Raw genomic sequence first — 16,404 nt, forward strand, 5'->3', positions numbered from 1 at the left:
CTGCAGAAAAATCATAATTCTGGGTTTGCAGTGCTGATTTTTCAGGTTGCAGTGCTGATTTTTCAGGTTGTAGTGCTGATTTTTCAAGTGTAGTGCTTGGTGTGTCAGGAGCAGAACATTGGGGTCACTGCTGTGCCTCCCTCAGGCAGGTGGGAAATATTTCAGTTTCCCATCAGGTTCTTCCCAAATCAGGAGCAAAACCTGTGGTTTTTGTCCCTGAATCTTGGGCTCTTTCTAAAATGAAACAGGAGGGATCTGCCTGGGAGTTAATATTTTATGTGGATTCAAATGGGAGCAGGATGGAGCATTTTTCCAAATGGATTTTAGGGGAGAAGCTGGAATTATTCATTTTGTTGCACAGCCCATTACCCTCATCAGAGAGGAGCATTTGCACAGCTCAGCTGGGTGGATTTGTCATACAAAATTCAGAAAAATGCATGGACTAGAGCAGAATTGGTGGATTTTGCATACAAAATTCAGAAAAATGCAGGGACTGGATCAGAATTGGTGGATTTTACATAAAAAATTCAGAAAATTGCATGGACTGGAGCAGAACTGGTGGATCTTGCATACAAAATTCAGAAAAATGCATGGACTGGATCAGAATCGTGGCTCTGGAAGGAGAGTTTCCCTCCCAGCTCCCAGGAGAATTTTTAGGCTCTGTTTTTTTGGGAGCAAAGCCCAAAAAGGTAAAAAACAACCCAAAATCTCCAGAGCAGAAAACACTTGGGGTGTGTTCAGGGGAAAATAATTCAATTTTAAAGGGAATTATTCTTTAAAATGGAGTCCTGGCTGGGTGATACATTCCTTGCCAGGAAGAATTTATTGGAATAAACGTCCCAGTGCCCTTTACTGAGTTGGAAAATTCCCCTGGCTGGGTGTGGAGACACAGGGGAATTTGGAGTGGGGGGATTTTTGCCCTGGATTTTGGGGAATTTTGGGCAAAGGAGTGAAATCATTGATTTAATGAAGCATTGTGGTGTTAACAATACACAAAATTCCCATTTCTCCTTCCTGGGAATGGCCTTTGGAGCAGTTTTACTCATTTTTAATGCACTGAGTTGAAGAGGACACAGCAGCTGCATTCCCTTTCCTGCAGATCCTGCACTTCTGAGGAGGAAAAATAGGAATTCATTCCCTTTGCCTGGTTTATCCCATCCCAAGGGGCTCAGAGCTGCCAGATGGGAGCTCAGATCTTGAGGGCAGCTCAGGCTGGAAGTTGTTGAGCTGGAATAATGGAGATGGGGATGGCGGCCCCATTCCATGGTCCTTGTCACCCTCCAGCTCCTTCTCCATGCCCTGCTCTCCATCAGCTCTGGATTTTTCTTATTTTGTCCTTATTTTGGAGCCTTCTGCTCCCACAGGGAATTCCCAGCTGCAGAAGTGCTGATTCCCTAGGAGATGGCACCAGGAAAATCAGGTTTTTATTTTATTTTTATTTTTATTTTTTGCAGTCCTCATCTGTTCTGCTCCCTGCTGGATTTGCAGGGTTGGCTGAGCCCCTCTGTGCTCCCAAAACTCCGCGAGCTGAGTTTGCATCACAGATAATTCCAAAGAAATTTCCTATTCCAGAGCAATTTCCAGTTGCTCTGGCTCAAATACCAGAAATTCAGGAATTTTTGTGTCTCTTGGTATCACTTAAAGCTCTGCCACAAAATCCTAAAGGCTGGAAAAGATCAAATCCAGCCTTCAAGTCCCTGTTTTATTTTTGATTATTCCTACCAGCAATATTTTATTTTCAAGTGCTGTTTGCTAAAACTTGGCCTAAAATCCTCCCTGGAAGGATCCACTCTTAAATCCTGCAGGTTTTTGGGTTTGGGATTGCCTGGTCAGATTAAACCTGGTGTGTTTTGTGTGAAAATGTAGTGATGTAACAGCTGCTTGTGTTATTGCAGGGAAAAAATCCATAAAAATTCAATATTCTGTGGGGAAGTGCTTCTTGGGCTCAGTTATAGTGGATTGTGTTTGTTTTAAATCATAATTAAGTGCCTTGTACTGCTCACCATCAGTGAAATTATTTGGAAATCTTGCTTTAATCACTTCTGGAGGGGAGATAATACTGAGAGACAAATAAATTAGGTAGAAGAAATAGTTTGAGATTTTAAGCCATGTTTTGGAGGTTGTTTCTGGCACTGAAAGCAGAGTGTAAGTGTGGATATTCCAGTTCCCACAGTGGGGGAATTGTGGTGGTTTGGGTTTAAAAAACAGCATCCAAGTGGGTTGTGTGGTGTTTGGGTGAGGCCCACCTGGAGAGGCCCTGGGTGAAGGACTGGAAGTTCTGTGCATGTTTAGCTTGGTCAAAATCCTCTTTGCAAAGTCATTTTTGGGGTGGGTTGAGCAGTTTCTAGGTCTCAAGTGTATAGGAATTTCTGGATTTTGGGGAGGTGTCTGTGGGACAAGGAGCATTCTGAGGCCTTGTGGGTGAAGGACTGGAAGGACTTGGGTGAAGGACTGCAACTTCTGTGTGTGTGCAGCTGGGTCAAAATCTCCTTTGCAAAGTTATTTTTTGGGGTGGATTGAGCATTTTTTAGGTCTTAGCCAAGTCTGTGGGAATTTCTGGATTTTGGGGAGGTGTCTGTGGGACAAGGAGCCACCTGGGGCCTTGTGGATGAAGGACTGGAAATTCTGTGTGTGTCCAGCTCGGTCAAAATCTCCTTTGCAAAGTCATTTTTGGGGTGGGTTGAGCAGTTTTTAGGTCTCAAGTGTGTAGGAATTTCTGGATTTTGGGGAGGTGTCTGTGGGACACAGGAACCACCTGGATCTTGGGTGGGACAGCCTGGAGATGCTCTGGGAATTCTGCACTTTTGGGAGTGCTTGTGAAGCTTCATCTTCTGAGCTGTTCTGGAACATTCCCAGCTGGGAAATAAGCTGGGGTTTGGAGCTCTCATGGTAGAACACTCCCAGCTGGGAAATTGGGGTTTGGAGCTGTCCTGGTGGAACATTCCCAGCTGGGATTGGATTTTCCCAGTGTCAGGACCTGGCTGTGACCTTTTCACTCTTGGTGTTGTTAAATTTGGGGGCATTCAGTGTCTGGGTTGGTGTCACTGAGGTTCTGGAATCACTTCATCCTTGGTTTTTTGGGTGCTGAAGGAACTTTGGGGGTTGGAAATGCAGCAGGACCTCGTTGGGGTGAGCCCTGCACCCCTAAATCAGCTCCAAGCTCTCAGGTCTGGTTTTTGGGATCTTTCCCAGAAGTTTGCATGGAATTACCCTGGTGTGACCACTCAGATTAACCCTTTAAACCATCTAATTCCTGCTGGAGTCTTTCCCATCATCTCCTTTCACTGAATTCCTCATGCTGAGAAATGCTGGGGCTTTGTCAAATTGTTTATTTTTTAGGTGCTGCTTTTATTTTGTAGTTCTGAAATTCAGTGAGAAATTGTCCCTTGGGAATCTGTCAGTGAAGTTTTTTTTATTATGAGAAATAAAATTAAAGAGGATTTTAACAGTGGCAAACTGAACAATCAGAACTGGCTGTCACTGAATTCATGAGGAGGGAGAAATTGAAAAAAATCAGGAGGATGAGGGGATGGAAAACCAATCCCATGGTTGGGGGAGAGAATTCCTGAGTTTCTAATGCAGACATTGAGCAGTTCATCACAATTTTTTTCTAGTAATCTTGAGGGGTTTATTTGGGAATGGCCCAGCCCAGGTGAAACTTTGGGAAGGTGAACACAGCAAATTCTCAGCATGACAAATCCATTTTGTAACCTTCGGGCTCCTCTATTTGTGTGTGTGTGTGCTCAAAACAAAAGCTAGAGAACAAAAATTTCTGTAAATTAGCATCTCATTCATCTCCTCCTTTTCTTTCACTTTCTTTAAAAGAGAAATTCCCCAACTCCCAGGATATGGAGATATCTTCCCTCAGCTTTATCTTCCCTGTTCTCTGCTTTATCTGTTCGTGTTTTTAGGTGTTAGTGAATCTCCACTAATGAGACATGAGCTGGGTTTGGGCCTCAGCATTGGGGGTGACAAACTCTCCTCTGGGGCCTTGGTTTTTCTGGGGATCTGGGATTGTTTCTCTTTGTTTTCCTGGGGTCTGGGATTGTTTCTTCCCAAAATTTTGAATTCCAGGCTCCATTTTTATCTGATATGGGAAATAATCACTGGGAGTGGCAGCAGTGCCCACTCTGGGGGTACAAAAGGGGTGATCTGAGGGGGATTTGACCATGGGAGGAGGAATTTGCTGTGGGAATTGGATTTTTCCTTTGAGGAAGAGTTCCCAGGTGGTTAATTCCAAATATTGGGTGGTCTTGGCTTTGTGTGTGTGGTTGTTACAGGTGTGTGTGTGGTCAGGGAGGTTTTTACAGAGGAAAATCAAGAATTTGAGCACTGTCTTTCACTCCTACACGGCTTTGGGACATAAAACTCTCATTGGGTCCCTCATCCTGAGGTGAATTTTCCTTTTTTTGGAGCTGCTTGTGCACAGGCATCACCTCTGGGTGCAGGGAAGGAACCCAAGGATGGTGGTGGCACCTGGGGACTCCGTTCAGCCAAACTTTTCCTGTCAGAAGCTGGGAGTAGAATCCATGCGCTCTCCCTTCCTTCACTGAATTCATTCCTGATTCCTGATTTGGAATCCTCTGGGCTGGTGAAAAGTGGCAAAGCAAAGTTTGGAGTTATAGAAAATGTAGGGATGTCAAATTCTGCTTGGTTGCTGCTGACTGAGCTTACCAAGGGTTATTGTGGTGGTGTTCACAGGGATCCCAAGATGAGGGAAGAGATGAGAATCTTGACTCCATGTTTCAGGAGGCTGATTTATTATTTTATGATATATATTTATTAAAAGAAAATGATGTATTAAAACTATACTAAAGAATAGAAGAAAATATTTCATCAGAAGGAAGGGAAGGAAATTTCAAGGAAAGGAAATAAAATCTTGTGACTGCTCACAGCCTTGACACAGGTGGCTGTCACTGGTCATCAAATAAAACCAATTTCACATGCTGAGTAAACAGTTCTCCAAATCACATTCCAAAGCAGCAAAACATGGAGAAGCTGAAGCTTCCCAGCTTCTCAGGAGAAAAGATCCTAACGAAAGGATTTTTCATAAAATATGTTTGTGGCAGGTTATGGACATGGAAAATGGGAAAATAATACCTCACATGTTGTTTTCCATGAATCCATGGCTCTGTGCCCTCCCACACAGACAGGTGAGCACCAAAGCATCCTGTGGGGACAATCCCAGCCCCATCTCTGCTCCAGCACGGTGGGAAGGGAGGAAAAATGGGCCTTAAAAAGGAAATTCCTATAAAGAACATAAAGGGCATCAGAAGAGTGTTAGTGCTGAGGAGAAGCTGGAATATTTTTGGGATCAGCAAAATTGGGAAGCATCCTCCTTGTAGGAACAGCTGTAGCTGGGGATGATGCACCAGGGGTTAATTCCAAATATTGGATGGTCCTGGCTTTGTGTGTGTCCAGTGTGGGTGGATTCTCCCCATGGATTCTCCCATTCCCCCTGCAGGGCTCCAGCTGCTGAGCCATGAGAAAGGGGCTGGTGTCACCTCAGTGTCACCCTCCTCCTTTGGGGCACCATGCTTGGAATAAAATTGGGATTTTCTTCCCTGTAATCCAGTGCTGGGCAGAGGTGGAACGGAAATTGGGGTTCTTTCAGTGGTTCAGCATGTGGAATGTGGAATTTTGGGGCTGTGCTTCCCCAGGAGCGTCATCCTGTGCGATGAGCCATCAGGGAATGGAGTTTTTTTGGCTGAGAAACATGCTGTAGGTTTGGATGAGAAGAAAACCAAATCCCATCGAGCTCCTGTGGCAAAATCCCCCTTTTGTCCTTTATTGCTGTGCTGGAATTCAGCCTGGAAATCAGGATTGTGCCAGGGCTGAGGGACCCCCAGGTTCCCCTACCCTGAACCCTCCTTTGTGCCGTGAGAGGGCTGGAAATGGGGAGGGTGGAGCTGGGAGCTTTCTGCAGTGCTGGCCACCACCCCATGGATTTCATGTTTGTTGGCATCCAGGTTGCTCCATAAATTTTTCTCCATGTTCCAACTAAATGACTTGGCTTTCAAACCCTCGACTTGCATCCCCCTCTCCTTTCTCCCTCTCGTTCTGTGCTTGGTTTTTCCCTCCTGGGATCACTCCCTGCCTTTCCATGGAGTTGTTTTCTTTCCCTGGCACACTGGGCTGGGTTTTTGAGGGCTCTGAGGTCACCTTGGAGGGTGGCAGATGGGGCTTTAATCATAACAAACAGGCTCTGTGATTGGTGTCATTTAGCAGAATGGAAAAAAATACCCAAAAATCAACTTATCCAGAGGTATTTCTGTAGTGGAATGGAGGGGAAACTGTGTCCCTAGCTGGCATTTCCTAGAAAACACTCAGGTGTGTAAACTGAGCAGGATATTTGTTTCCAAAGCTGTTGTTTTTGTGGAATAAAACATTGAGGTTTCTGAGCTTCCAGTTGCCATTTTTCTCACCACATCCACCAAGCCAGCTGCTGAAAGAATTGTTCCTTTTGCTATTCTGTGTCTGTATGTGCTGTTTTTTTGCTTTGTAGTAACTCAGGTTGGTGTGTCCCAGGGACATAATTTGTGTCCAGACCCTGGGATTCCCGAGAGAGGTAAAAGGATAGGCAACGATTTTAGGTAAGAATATTTTCTGTGTGTTCTGTGCATGAGCTCCTGGGTGTGCTCCTGGTGTGGGGGGGCTCTGTTTGCTTTGTCCCCCTCCCAAAATCCTGCCCAGTTTTGGGGAACACGTGTGTAAAACCCTTCCTGTGTGTGCTGTTCCACAAAGATCTCTTGGAGTGTTTTTATCCTTTCCCAATCCAGGTTTTGTGCTGTCATCCCTCCCCTGGAAAAACTGAAACGGCCAAAAGAAAGAAATCACTTTTCAAATTAGCTCAAACCCCAGCATGGCCCTGCCCTTAGAGAATTTGAGGTGGCTGAGGTTCCTTGTCACTGAGCCTGTGTGGTGCCAGCTAATTGGGGCTTAGGAAGTTTAAACCAGAGCTGTTGTTCCTTTCCAGTTCCCAGTTTTGCTTTGCAGGGATGCCCCAGCTGTTGGTGGCCATGGGGAATCAATATTTCATCTGATTCTGCTGCCCAGGGCTGTTTTGCTCATGAAAAGTGTCTCTCAATCAAATCCCAGACTGTCAAATCCTCCTCAAGTCCAAGCAGAGGAAAGGGAATCCCAACAGTCCCTAAATTCCATGGGATGAATTCCCAGCTGCTGATGGTGTTACTCCAGTGAACAAAGTTCAGAATCCAAACCACCGAACAAAGAGCAGAACTCTCAGCAGTTGATAAAGATTTTTATTTCATTTTATGAGAATTCTGAATGTGTCCTCTCTCAGAGCTGTGGGTGAAATTCCCACTGAAATGTCACTAAAATTTGGGATTCCAGGAGCTGTTTTGCTCATGGAAAGTGCCTCTCAATCAAATCCCAGTCTGTCAAATTCTCCTCAAACCCAGCAAAGGAGAGAGGGCAGAAGAAAGGGAATCCCATAAAGTCCCTAAATTCCACGGGATGAATTCCCAGCTGCTGATTGTGTTACCCCAGTGAACAAAGCTCAGAATCCAAACCACAGAACAAAGAGCAGAACTCTCAGCAGTTGATAAAGAATTTTATTTCACTTTATGAGAATGTCCGCTGAGCACGTCCTCTCCCAGGATGAAATTCCCACTGAAATGTCACTAAAATTTGGGATTTGGGCATCAGCATCTGGGGCAGACACAGCAGAAGGGAGGCAGAGCTGGTCCCTCCTCCCTTCCTGCTGGCTGCAGGGCCAGGGGATGGCCCTGGCCCCAAATCCTGGGGTGCAGGAGCAGGCTGATGTCCCCTGTGTCCCCTCTCCAGGCTGGGCTCCAGCATCCAGTTCTCCTGCAACGAGGGCTACGACCTGCAGGGCTCCAAGAGCATCACCTGCAAGAGAGTCAGCGACATCATTGTGGCCTGGAGCGACCACCGGCCTGTCTGCAGAGGTGAGGGCTCTGCCTGGCTGGATTTGGGGATTTTTGGGAATTCCCAGCTCCTTCCTGTCCCTTTTCCATCACCCATCCTGCCCTTGGGTCGAATCTCAGAATGGTTTGGGTTGGAGGGACATTGAGGACCATCCTGCTCCTTCCACTGTTCCTCCAAGCTGGCCTTGGACACTCCCAGGGATCCAGGGGGAGTCTGGCTGAATTTTGGGATTTTTAGGTATTCTAGTTCCTTCCTGTCCCTTTTCCATCATCCATCCTGCCCTCGGGTCGAATCTCAGAATGGTTTGGGTTGGAGGGATATTGAGGACCATCCTGCTCATTCCACTTGTCTTGGACACTCCCAGGGATTCAGGGGGAGTCTGAGGGAGCTCATCTTGGCTGGATTTTGGGATTTGTAGGAATTCCCAGCTCCTTCCTGTCCCTTTTCCATACCCATCCTCCCCTCAGGTCGAATAATCCCAGAATGGTTTGGGTTGGACAATCCTGCTCCTTCCACTGTCCCTCCATGCTGGCCTTGGACATTCCCAGGAATTTAGAGGGAATCTGAGGGGCTCAGTTTGGCTGGATATGGGGATTTTTGGGAATTCCCAGCTCCTTCCTGTCCATTTCTCACCCATCCTGCCCTCAGGTCATTCCTTGGCCAGGTCAGAGTCCCAGAGGGGTTTGGGTTGGGAGGAACCTTAAGGAAAATGTTGTTCCATGGGTAGGGAGACCTTCCCCATCCCAGGCTGGCCTTGGACACTTCCAAGGATGGGGCATCCAAATTTCTCTGGGAAATCTTCCTTAGGGCCTTCTCATCCTCACTTTAAAGGTTTTTTCAGCCCCTGTTTCTGCACCTCCTTTTCCCCTCACAGACTCCTCCATGAATATCCCTAAATCCCTTCCTTTCTCTCTCTCCAGAACATTCTTTTAATTCAGGAATGTCAAACCTGAGCAGGATCACCCCTCTCCTCATCCCAGGTGTTTTCTCCCCTCTCCTCCTTCTCCTGTAAGAGGAAAGACAGGAATAAAACCTGGAAAAGCAGAGCTGGAGGGAGATTTTTAACTGGAAATGTGGAATTTTGGGGCTGTGCTTCCCCGGGAGCCTCATCCTGTGCCATGAGCCATCAGGGAATGGAATTTTTTTCTCATTTTTCCCATTTTGCCCTTGGCCATTTTGTTTTCATTCCCTCTCCGAAATGTCACATTGTGATATTTGTAATGCTAATAAAGAACAACTTGTAATATTTTTAATTGAATCCCTTTAAAGCTCTTAAAATCATAAATAGGGTTTTTTTTCCCCCGGTTCTTTTTTTCTTTAATTTCATCTGCAGATTTTTTCAAGGCTTTGGAATCCCATGTAATTCTTGAAACAAGCCTGGAATAAATTGAATCAGTGTAAGAGGATATTTGGCATAAATATGTGACACTGTAAAGGAAATTTATGGTGTCCTCCCACAAGAGATAAGAAAGGATTTGCCAGCATTATTCTGTTTCTGTGAATCAACTTAATTTTTTTAGCTGCTGACTTTCATATTTTGGGGTTTTTTTTTCTATTTAAAAAGTTTCAATTTTATTTCAGCTTTCTGCCAATTTTTCTCCCAGTTTGTGCCATTTTTTAAAATTGTGTTTCTCTCAAATTCTCCAGTCAGTCACAGATTTTAACCCCTTGGGCTTCAATAATTTTTTAATCTCCAGTGAGAAAACTTTGGGGGAAAGTTCTCTTCCCACAGCTTGGCCAGGAGATGATTTTCTGTATTTTACAAAGAAAAAAAACCTTTGCAGACTCCAAAAATGCAAATACATCTCCAAAATTAAATAATACATTTAAATAAATAAATAAACTTCAACAATAAATTAATTTTGAGGCTCTATCACAGCAGAGGCTATTTCCAGAACCAGGATGTTTTTCCCCACCTTTTTTTTGTGGAATATTTCAGCTAAATATTACATCAAAGGCATTCCACAGGCAAAATTTTCCCTGCTTAAGCACTTTTTCCAGTTTTTCCTTTACCTGAGGTGTTTTGAAGATGCAGAGCTGAGTTGCCACCTTAGTTCTGAGCCCACAGAAGGAAACCAGCTGATAAATACTTAATAATGACCTAATAAATCCTGGCTGTGCAGTGTTTTGGGGGTTTGATGTGCAGGAAGAAAGGGAATGGGGTTTTTTGGGAACATCAGGAAGGAGTTGTGTCATTCCTGGCCTGGATGGGGAAGGGTTTTTGTGAGGGGAAAAAAGGAAATAAATCAATGTGAGCATAGAGAGTTGGGTGTTGGTCTGAGGGGAAGTGGGAACAAGGATTGATGGAATTGGGGTTTGGTGGGATCAGGGTTTGTTGGGATCATGGGTTGATGGGATTGGGGTTTGTTGGGATCATATTTGGGTATGATCAGGAGTTGTTGGGATCAGGTTTGGGTGAGATCAGGGTTTGCTGGGATCAGGGGTTTTTGGGATCAGGGTTTGTTCAGATCAGGAATTATTTGGATCAGGTTTGGGTTGGTTCAGGAGTTGCTGGCATCAGGGTTTTATGGGTTTGGGGTTGTTGGGATCATGGATTGTTGGGGAATTAGGTTTGATGGGATCAGAGGTTGATGGGATCGGAGGTTGTTGGGATTAGATTTGGGTGAGACAGGGTTGTTGGGATCTGGGTTTGATGGGATCAGGGTTTGATGGCATCAGGCATTGATGGGATCAGGTTTGGGTGAGATCAGGGATTGATGGGATCAGGATTTTATGGGATCAGAGGTTGTTGGGATCACGGATTGTTGGGATCAGGTTTGGGTGAAATCAGGGTTTGTTGGGATCAGAGGTTGATGGGATTAGAGATTGTTGGCATCAGGCATTGATGGGATCAGAGGTTTTATAGGATCAGGGTTTGATGGGATCAGGGACTATTAGGATTGGGGCTTGGTGGGGTCAGTGATTGATGGGATCGGGGTTTGATGAGATCAGTGATTGATGGGGTCAAGGTTTGATGGGATCAGGGGTTTTTGGGATCAAGGGTTGATGGCCCCACTCCTCACAGAGAAACCCCTCATTTTCACCACCCGGGTGTAAAAAAGGAGCAGTGTAGGCCGTGAAAACACCAACTTCTCCATTTTTTCCCCCCTCTTCCCTTTTCCACCTCCTCCCACCTCCATCCCAAGCTCATCCCTCCTCCTGCCCCCCCAGCAGCGCTGAGTGTCCCCGTTTGTGTCCCCAGCCAGGATGTGTGACACGTACCTGCGCGGGCCCAGCGGCGTCATCACGTCCCCCAACTACCCCGTGCAGTACGACAACAACGCCTACTGCGTGTGGGTCATCACCGCCCTCAACCCCGCCAAGGTGAGCTGGGGGGCTTGGCTGGACAGACGGACACTCAGGGGTCACCCCGTCACCCTGCACAACCCCTGAGTGAGGAAGCACTGAGGGAGCTGGGGGGCTTGGCCTGGACAGATGGACACTCGGGGGTCACCTCGTCACCCTGCACAACCCCTGAGTGAGGAGCCACTGAGGGAGCTGGGGGGCTTGGCTGGACAGACGGACACTCAGGGGTCACCCCGTCACCCTGCACAACCCCTGAGTGAGGAAGCACTGAGGGTGCTGGGGGGCTTGGCCTGGACAGATGGACACTCGGCGGTCACCTCGTCACCCTGAACAACCCCTGAGTGAGGAACCACTGAGGGAGCTGGGGGGCTTGGCCTGGACAGATGGACACTTGGGGGTCACCTCATCACCCTCCACAACCCCTGAGTGAGGAGCCACTGAGGGAACTGGGGGGCTTGGCCTGGACAGATGGACACTCGAGGGTCACCTCGTCACCCTGAACAACCCCTGAGTGAGGAACCACTGAGGGAACTGGGGGGCTTGGCCTGGACAGATGGACACTCGGCGGTCACCTCGTCACCCTGAACAACCCCTGAGTGAGGAACCACTGAGGGAACTGGGGGGCTTGGCCTGGACAGATGGACACTCGGGGGTCACCTCATCACCCTCCACAACCCCTGAGTGAGGAGCCACTGAGGGAGCTGGCCTGGACAGAAGGAGACTCAGGGGTGACCTCATCACCCTCCAAAGCTCCTGAAAGGTGGCTGTGCTTCTGGGCCCTCAGTTTGGGAAGGATGTTGGGACTCTTGAGCTCATCCAGAGGGGTTCAGAAACCCTCAGAGGGGTCACCTCATCACCCTCCACAGCCCTGAAAGGTTCCCTTGCTTCTGGGCCCTCAGCTTGCAAAGGACATTGGGAGCTCATCCAGAGAGGCTGGGAACACAAACCCTGTGAGGAACCACTGAGGGACAAAAGGAGGCTCAGGGGTGCCCTCATCACTCTCTGCAGCTCCTGAAAGGTGCCTGTGCTTCTGGACTCTCAGTTTGGGAGGATTTTGGGACTCTTGAGCTGATCAGAGGGGCTGGGAGCACAAACCCTGTGAGGAACCCCGGAGGGAGTTGGGGGTGTTTGTCCTGGACAAAAGGAGGCTTAGGGGTGCCCTCATCACCTTCCTGAGAGGTGCTTGTGCTTCTGGGCCCTCAGTTTGGGAGGGATGTTGGGATTCTTGAGCTGGGGAACACAAACCCTTTGAGGAACCACTGAGGGAGCTCAGCCTGGACAAAGGGACACTCAGGGGTCACCTCATCACCCTCCACAACCCCTGAAAGGTAGCTGTGCTTCCAGACAATTCCAGACACGTCCAAACAATTCCAGACACCTCCAGGCCCATCCAAACACTTCCAAAACATCCAGAGACATCCAGACACTTCCAAACAGATCCAGACACATCCAGATGCTTCCAAATACTTCCAGACACATCCAAGGACATCCAGGAACATCCAGACAAATCCAGACACCTCCAAACATACCCATGCACATCGAGATACATCCAAACAAATGCAGACAATTCCTGACACATCCAGACTCATCCAAACACATCCAGACACTTCCAAACTCATCCAGATACTTCCAGACATGTTCAGACTCACCCAGACATTTCCAAACTCATCCAGACGCTTCCAAACTCATGCAGATACTTCCAGACACATCCAAACTCATCCAGACACTTTCAAACACATCCAGACACTTTAAACACATCCAGACCCCTCCACTATCCCAGGTTGCTCCAAGCCCTTTCCACTTTGGGATCCAGAGGGAAACCTTTTCCAGCCCCTCCTCGCTCTCACATTCGGGGTTTTTTCAGCCCCCCAGGCTCAGTTTCTGTCCCCACACACTCTTCCCTGTGTTTTCCCAGCTGTCCTGAAATCCCTGCCCTTCCCTCCCTGCTGAAGGCTCGTTTAGTTCAGGGTTGTAATTAAAAGTGAGTGTAATTATTTGCAATCGAAGCCCCTTTGATATCTGGTGTGGGGAGGTGCCCAGCTCATCGGGGCAGGGAGGCTGTGCCAGGAATGCTGATTTTTCCCAATTTTTTCCCCTTTATCCAGCAGGATTTCAGCCCCCAAGGGCAGAGGAGTGAGGTTTGGGTCTATCTCATGCTATTTATGCAGCATTGTGAATTTATTGACATTTTTGCACTGGTTTAAATTTAAATATGAGCCCTGGCTCTCCTTGTAATGGGGTGAGACTGGAAAAAGCTGTGAGGGCACCAAACAATTCCCATTGCCAGGGGAAAATGGACAGGGATTGATCATTCCCAGGCCAGGGCTGTCATACCTGTACATAAATGAGATTGGAATTGGTCAAATCCATCCATTTTCAGATTTCCCAACAAGGAACTGCAGGTTCTGCTCTGTCATCCACAGAAATACGGAAATTTGTCAGCTGTGAGAGGAGATCCCTTTGCCTTTGAAATGATAAATAGCTTTAATTAATTCAATTAATGTCAATTTTTGAAGGATTTTTTGAGGTGTTTGGGTGTTTCAGTGTCGTTTACAGGGAGGGAAAACCTAAAGCAAGGAAGAAAAGCACCAAATCCTTTGGGAAGTCCACAGCTCTCCCTGCTTTCCTAAATCTTAAAGGAGATTGGAATTGGTCAAATGCATTAATTTTAAGATTTCCCAGCTTGGATCAGAGATTCCACAGCACAAGGAACTGCAGGTTCTGCTCCATCCTGCACTGAAATTTGGAAATTTTTGAGCTGTGAGAGGAGATCCCATTGCCTTTGCCTTTGAAATGATAAACAGCTTTAATTAATTCAATTAATGTCAGGTTTTGAGGGATTTTTCTTGGGTTTAGGTGTTTCAGTGTCGTTTACAGGGAGGGAAAACCTCTCCTGAAGCAGGGAAGAAAAAATCAGCAACCCCTGTGGGAAGGCCACAGCTCTCCCTGCTTTCCTAAATCCTAAAGGAGATTGGAATTGGTCAAATCCATTAATTTTAGGATTTCCCACCAAGGAACCGCAGGTTCTGCTCCATCATCCCCAGAAATATGGAAATTTGTCAGCTGGAAGAGGAGATCCCATTGCCTTTGAAATGATAAATAGCTTTAATTAATTCAATTAATGTCACTTTTTGAAGGGATTCTTTTGGTTTTAGGTGTTTCATGGTAGAAACTTTAATTTCCAGGTTGGGAAAAGCTCTCCTGGAGCAGGGAGGGTTGGGAGGAAAGCACCAAATCCTTTGGGAAGGTCACAGCTCTCCCTGCTTGTCCCTCATGGATGATCCCAGCATTTCCTGGCTGAGGGAAGGATTTGGGATGAATTACTTCCAATAATTCCCATAAAATACTTGGAAAGAATATTTTGTAATTTTTTTTTTTGTAATCTTTTCATGGTCTCAGTGGTTTTTTGATCAGCTCCTGCTCCATGGAGCTTTGGAAGAAGCAGGGAGCTGAATTTAGGAATTATTTGCAAGTCTTCTGCTCTATATTTGTTAAAAAAAGAGCCTGAGACCCACTGAGCCCCAAAATCCCCTCCAAATTTACAATTTTCCCCTCAAAATTGGGAATTTTGCATCCACAGGGCTGAGGCCTCCTCACTGACAAATTGGGATTTTTTTCCACTGCAGATTGGGGACATCAAAACCTCTTTTGGGAATATTCTGGGGTTTTTTTAGCTGGGCCCTGGTGCTTTGGGAATTAATTCCAACCACAGTGGGGAAAAGAAATCTCTGGGGAGCTGAGAAATGCATATGATAATTGGGGAATTTGCATAAAAGCTATTTCTGGCCTTTTTTTTGACACAATGGATGTTGCTGGTTGAGGTTTCTCCTGGGGTTATTCCCAAAAAAAGCCACGTCCAAGCTGATGGAGGGAGAAGGGGATGATTTATCCCAAAAGGAGAGGGAAATTCTGGACCCTGAGGGCAGGGAAATGAGGAATGAGCTTGGAAAGCTTCAGGTTAGAGCCGCTGGAGTGAATTATTGTGGATTTTTCTCCTCAAAATGTGACTGAACTTCCAATCACTTCGGAATCAGGAGTTTCATCTCATTTTCCCATTTTCCTGGCTTTGCTGTCACTTTAGCGGTTCCAGGTTTGGGGGTTCTGTGGCTCTCTGGCTCTTTAACAAATCAGTAAATAATTTAATTAAATTATTGCATTTCCAACTTTCAGAGCAAAAAAACCCAGGAAAATAGGTAAATAAATACAATATTTAAAAAATAAAAAAACAGGAAATGGGGAAATAAATACAATATTCAACACAAAAACAAACCAGGAAATGGGTAAATAAATACAATATTAAAAAAAACAAACCAGGAAAATGGATAAATAAATACAATATTAAAAAAAAACCCAGGAAAATGGGTAAATAAATAAAGTGGGTAAATAAACACAATATTTAAAAAAACAAACCAGGAAAATGGGTAAATAAATAAAATGGGTAAATAAACACAATATTAAAAAAAACCAAAAATACGCAAAAAAACACAATAACAAAAAAACCAGGAAAATGGATAAATAAATACAATGTTCAAAAAAAGAAAAAGGAAAATAGGTAAATAAATACAAGCTTGTAAAGCTTCAGGTTAGAACTGCATGAGCTGCTGTTCTGTTACTTCAGCAGATCCAGGTTTGGGGTGTTGGTGGCTCCCTGGCTCTTTAACAAAAATCATCAATAAATATAAATCATCAATAAATATAAATCATTAAATAATTAAATTAAATTAATTACATTTCCAGATTTCAGAGAAAAAAAAAACCAAAAAAACCCCAAAAAACCCAAAAAAACCTAACAAAAAACCAAGAAAAACCACCCAACTTTTTGGGATGTTTTGGAGATTTCGATGCTCTTGGGAGCTGCTGCGGGATCCACGAGCAGGGCTTGGTGTTAATTGATGAATTAATTGTGTTAATTGTGTCTTTGGCAGGTGATCAAACTCACCTTCGAGGAGTTCGAGCTGGAGAGAGGCTACGACACCCTGACAGTGGGGGATGGAGGCCAGGTCGGAGACCAGAAATCCGTGCTCTATGTGTGAGTACCAATTCCTCAATTCCCTCTTGTGGGATTGCACCTGGCCAGGTGGGGCTGAGGGTTTAGGATGCAGGGATCCAGTGGGTTTTGGGGCTGGTTGTCACTTTGGGGACAGAAAATTGGATTTCCTTAAATTGTTCCCTCTGTGCTTTGTGTGT

The 16,404-nt window shown here is 45.8% G+C and overlaps 1 protein-coding gene across 1 annotated transcript in view; it reads left to right on the forward strand.

The window, feature by feature from the left end:
* The window catches only part of LOC128948757 (CUB and sushi domain-containing protein 2-like), a 142,434-nt gene that overhangs the window by 8,668 nt on the left and 117,362 nt on the right, over positions 1 to 16,404 (forward strand). The window contains exons 4-7 of the mRNA XM_054293519.1: positions 6,506 to 6,593; positions 7,807 to 7,931; positions 11,114 to 11,235; positions 16,143 to 16,246. Of these exons, the coding sequence (XP_054149494.1) occupies positions 6,506 to 6,593; positions 7,807 to 7,931; positions 11,114 to 11,235; positions 16,143 to 16,246 (439 nt within the window). The remainder of the gene's footprint in view (positions 1 to 6,505; positions 6,594 to 7,806; positions 7,932 to 11,113; positions 11,236 to 16,142; positions 16,247 to 16,404) is intronic.

This window comes from Melozone crissalis, unplaced genomic scaffold (assembly GCF_028551555.1).
Source record: "Melozone crissalis strain CALT ecotype California unplaced genomic scaffold, PUWL_Pcris_2 ptg000156l_1, whole genome shotgun sequence".
Taxonomy (NCBI): Eukaryota; Metazoa; Chordata; class Aves; order Passeriformes; family Passerellidae; genus Melozone; species Melozone crissalis.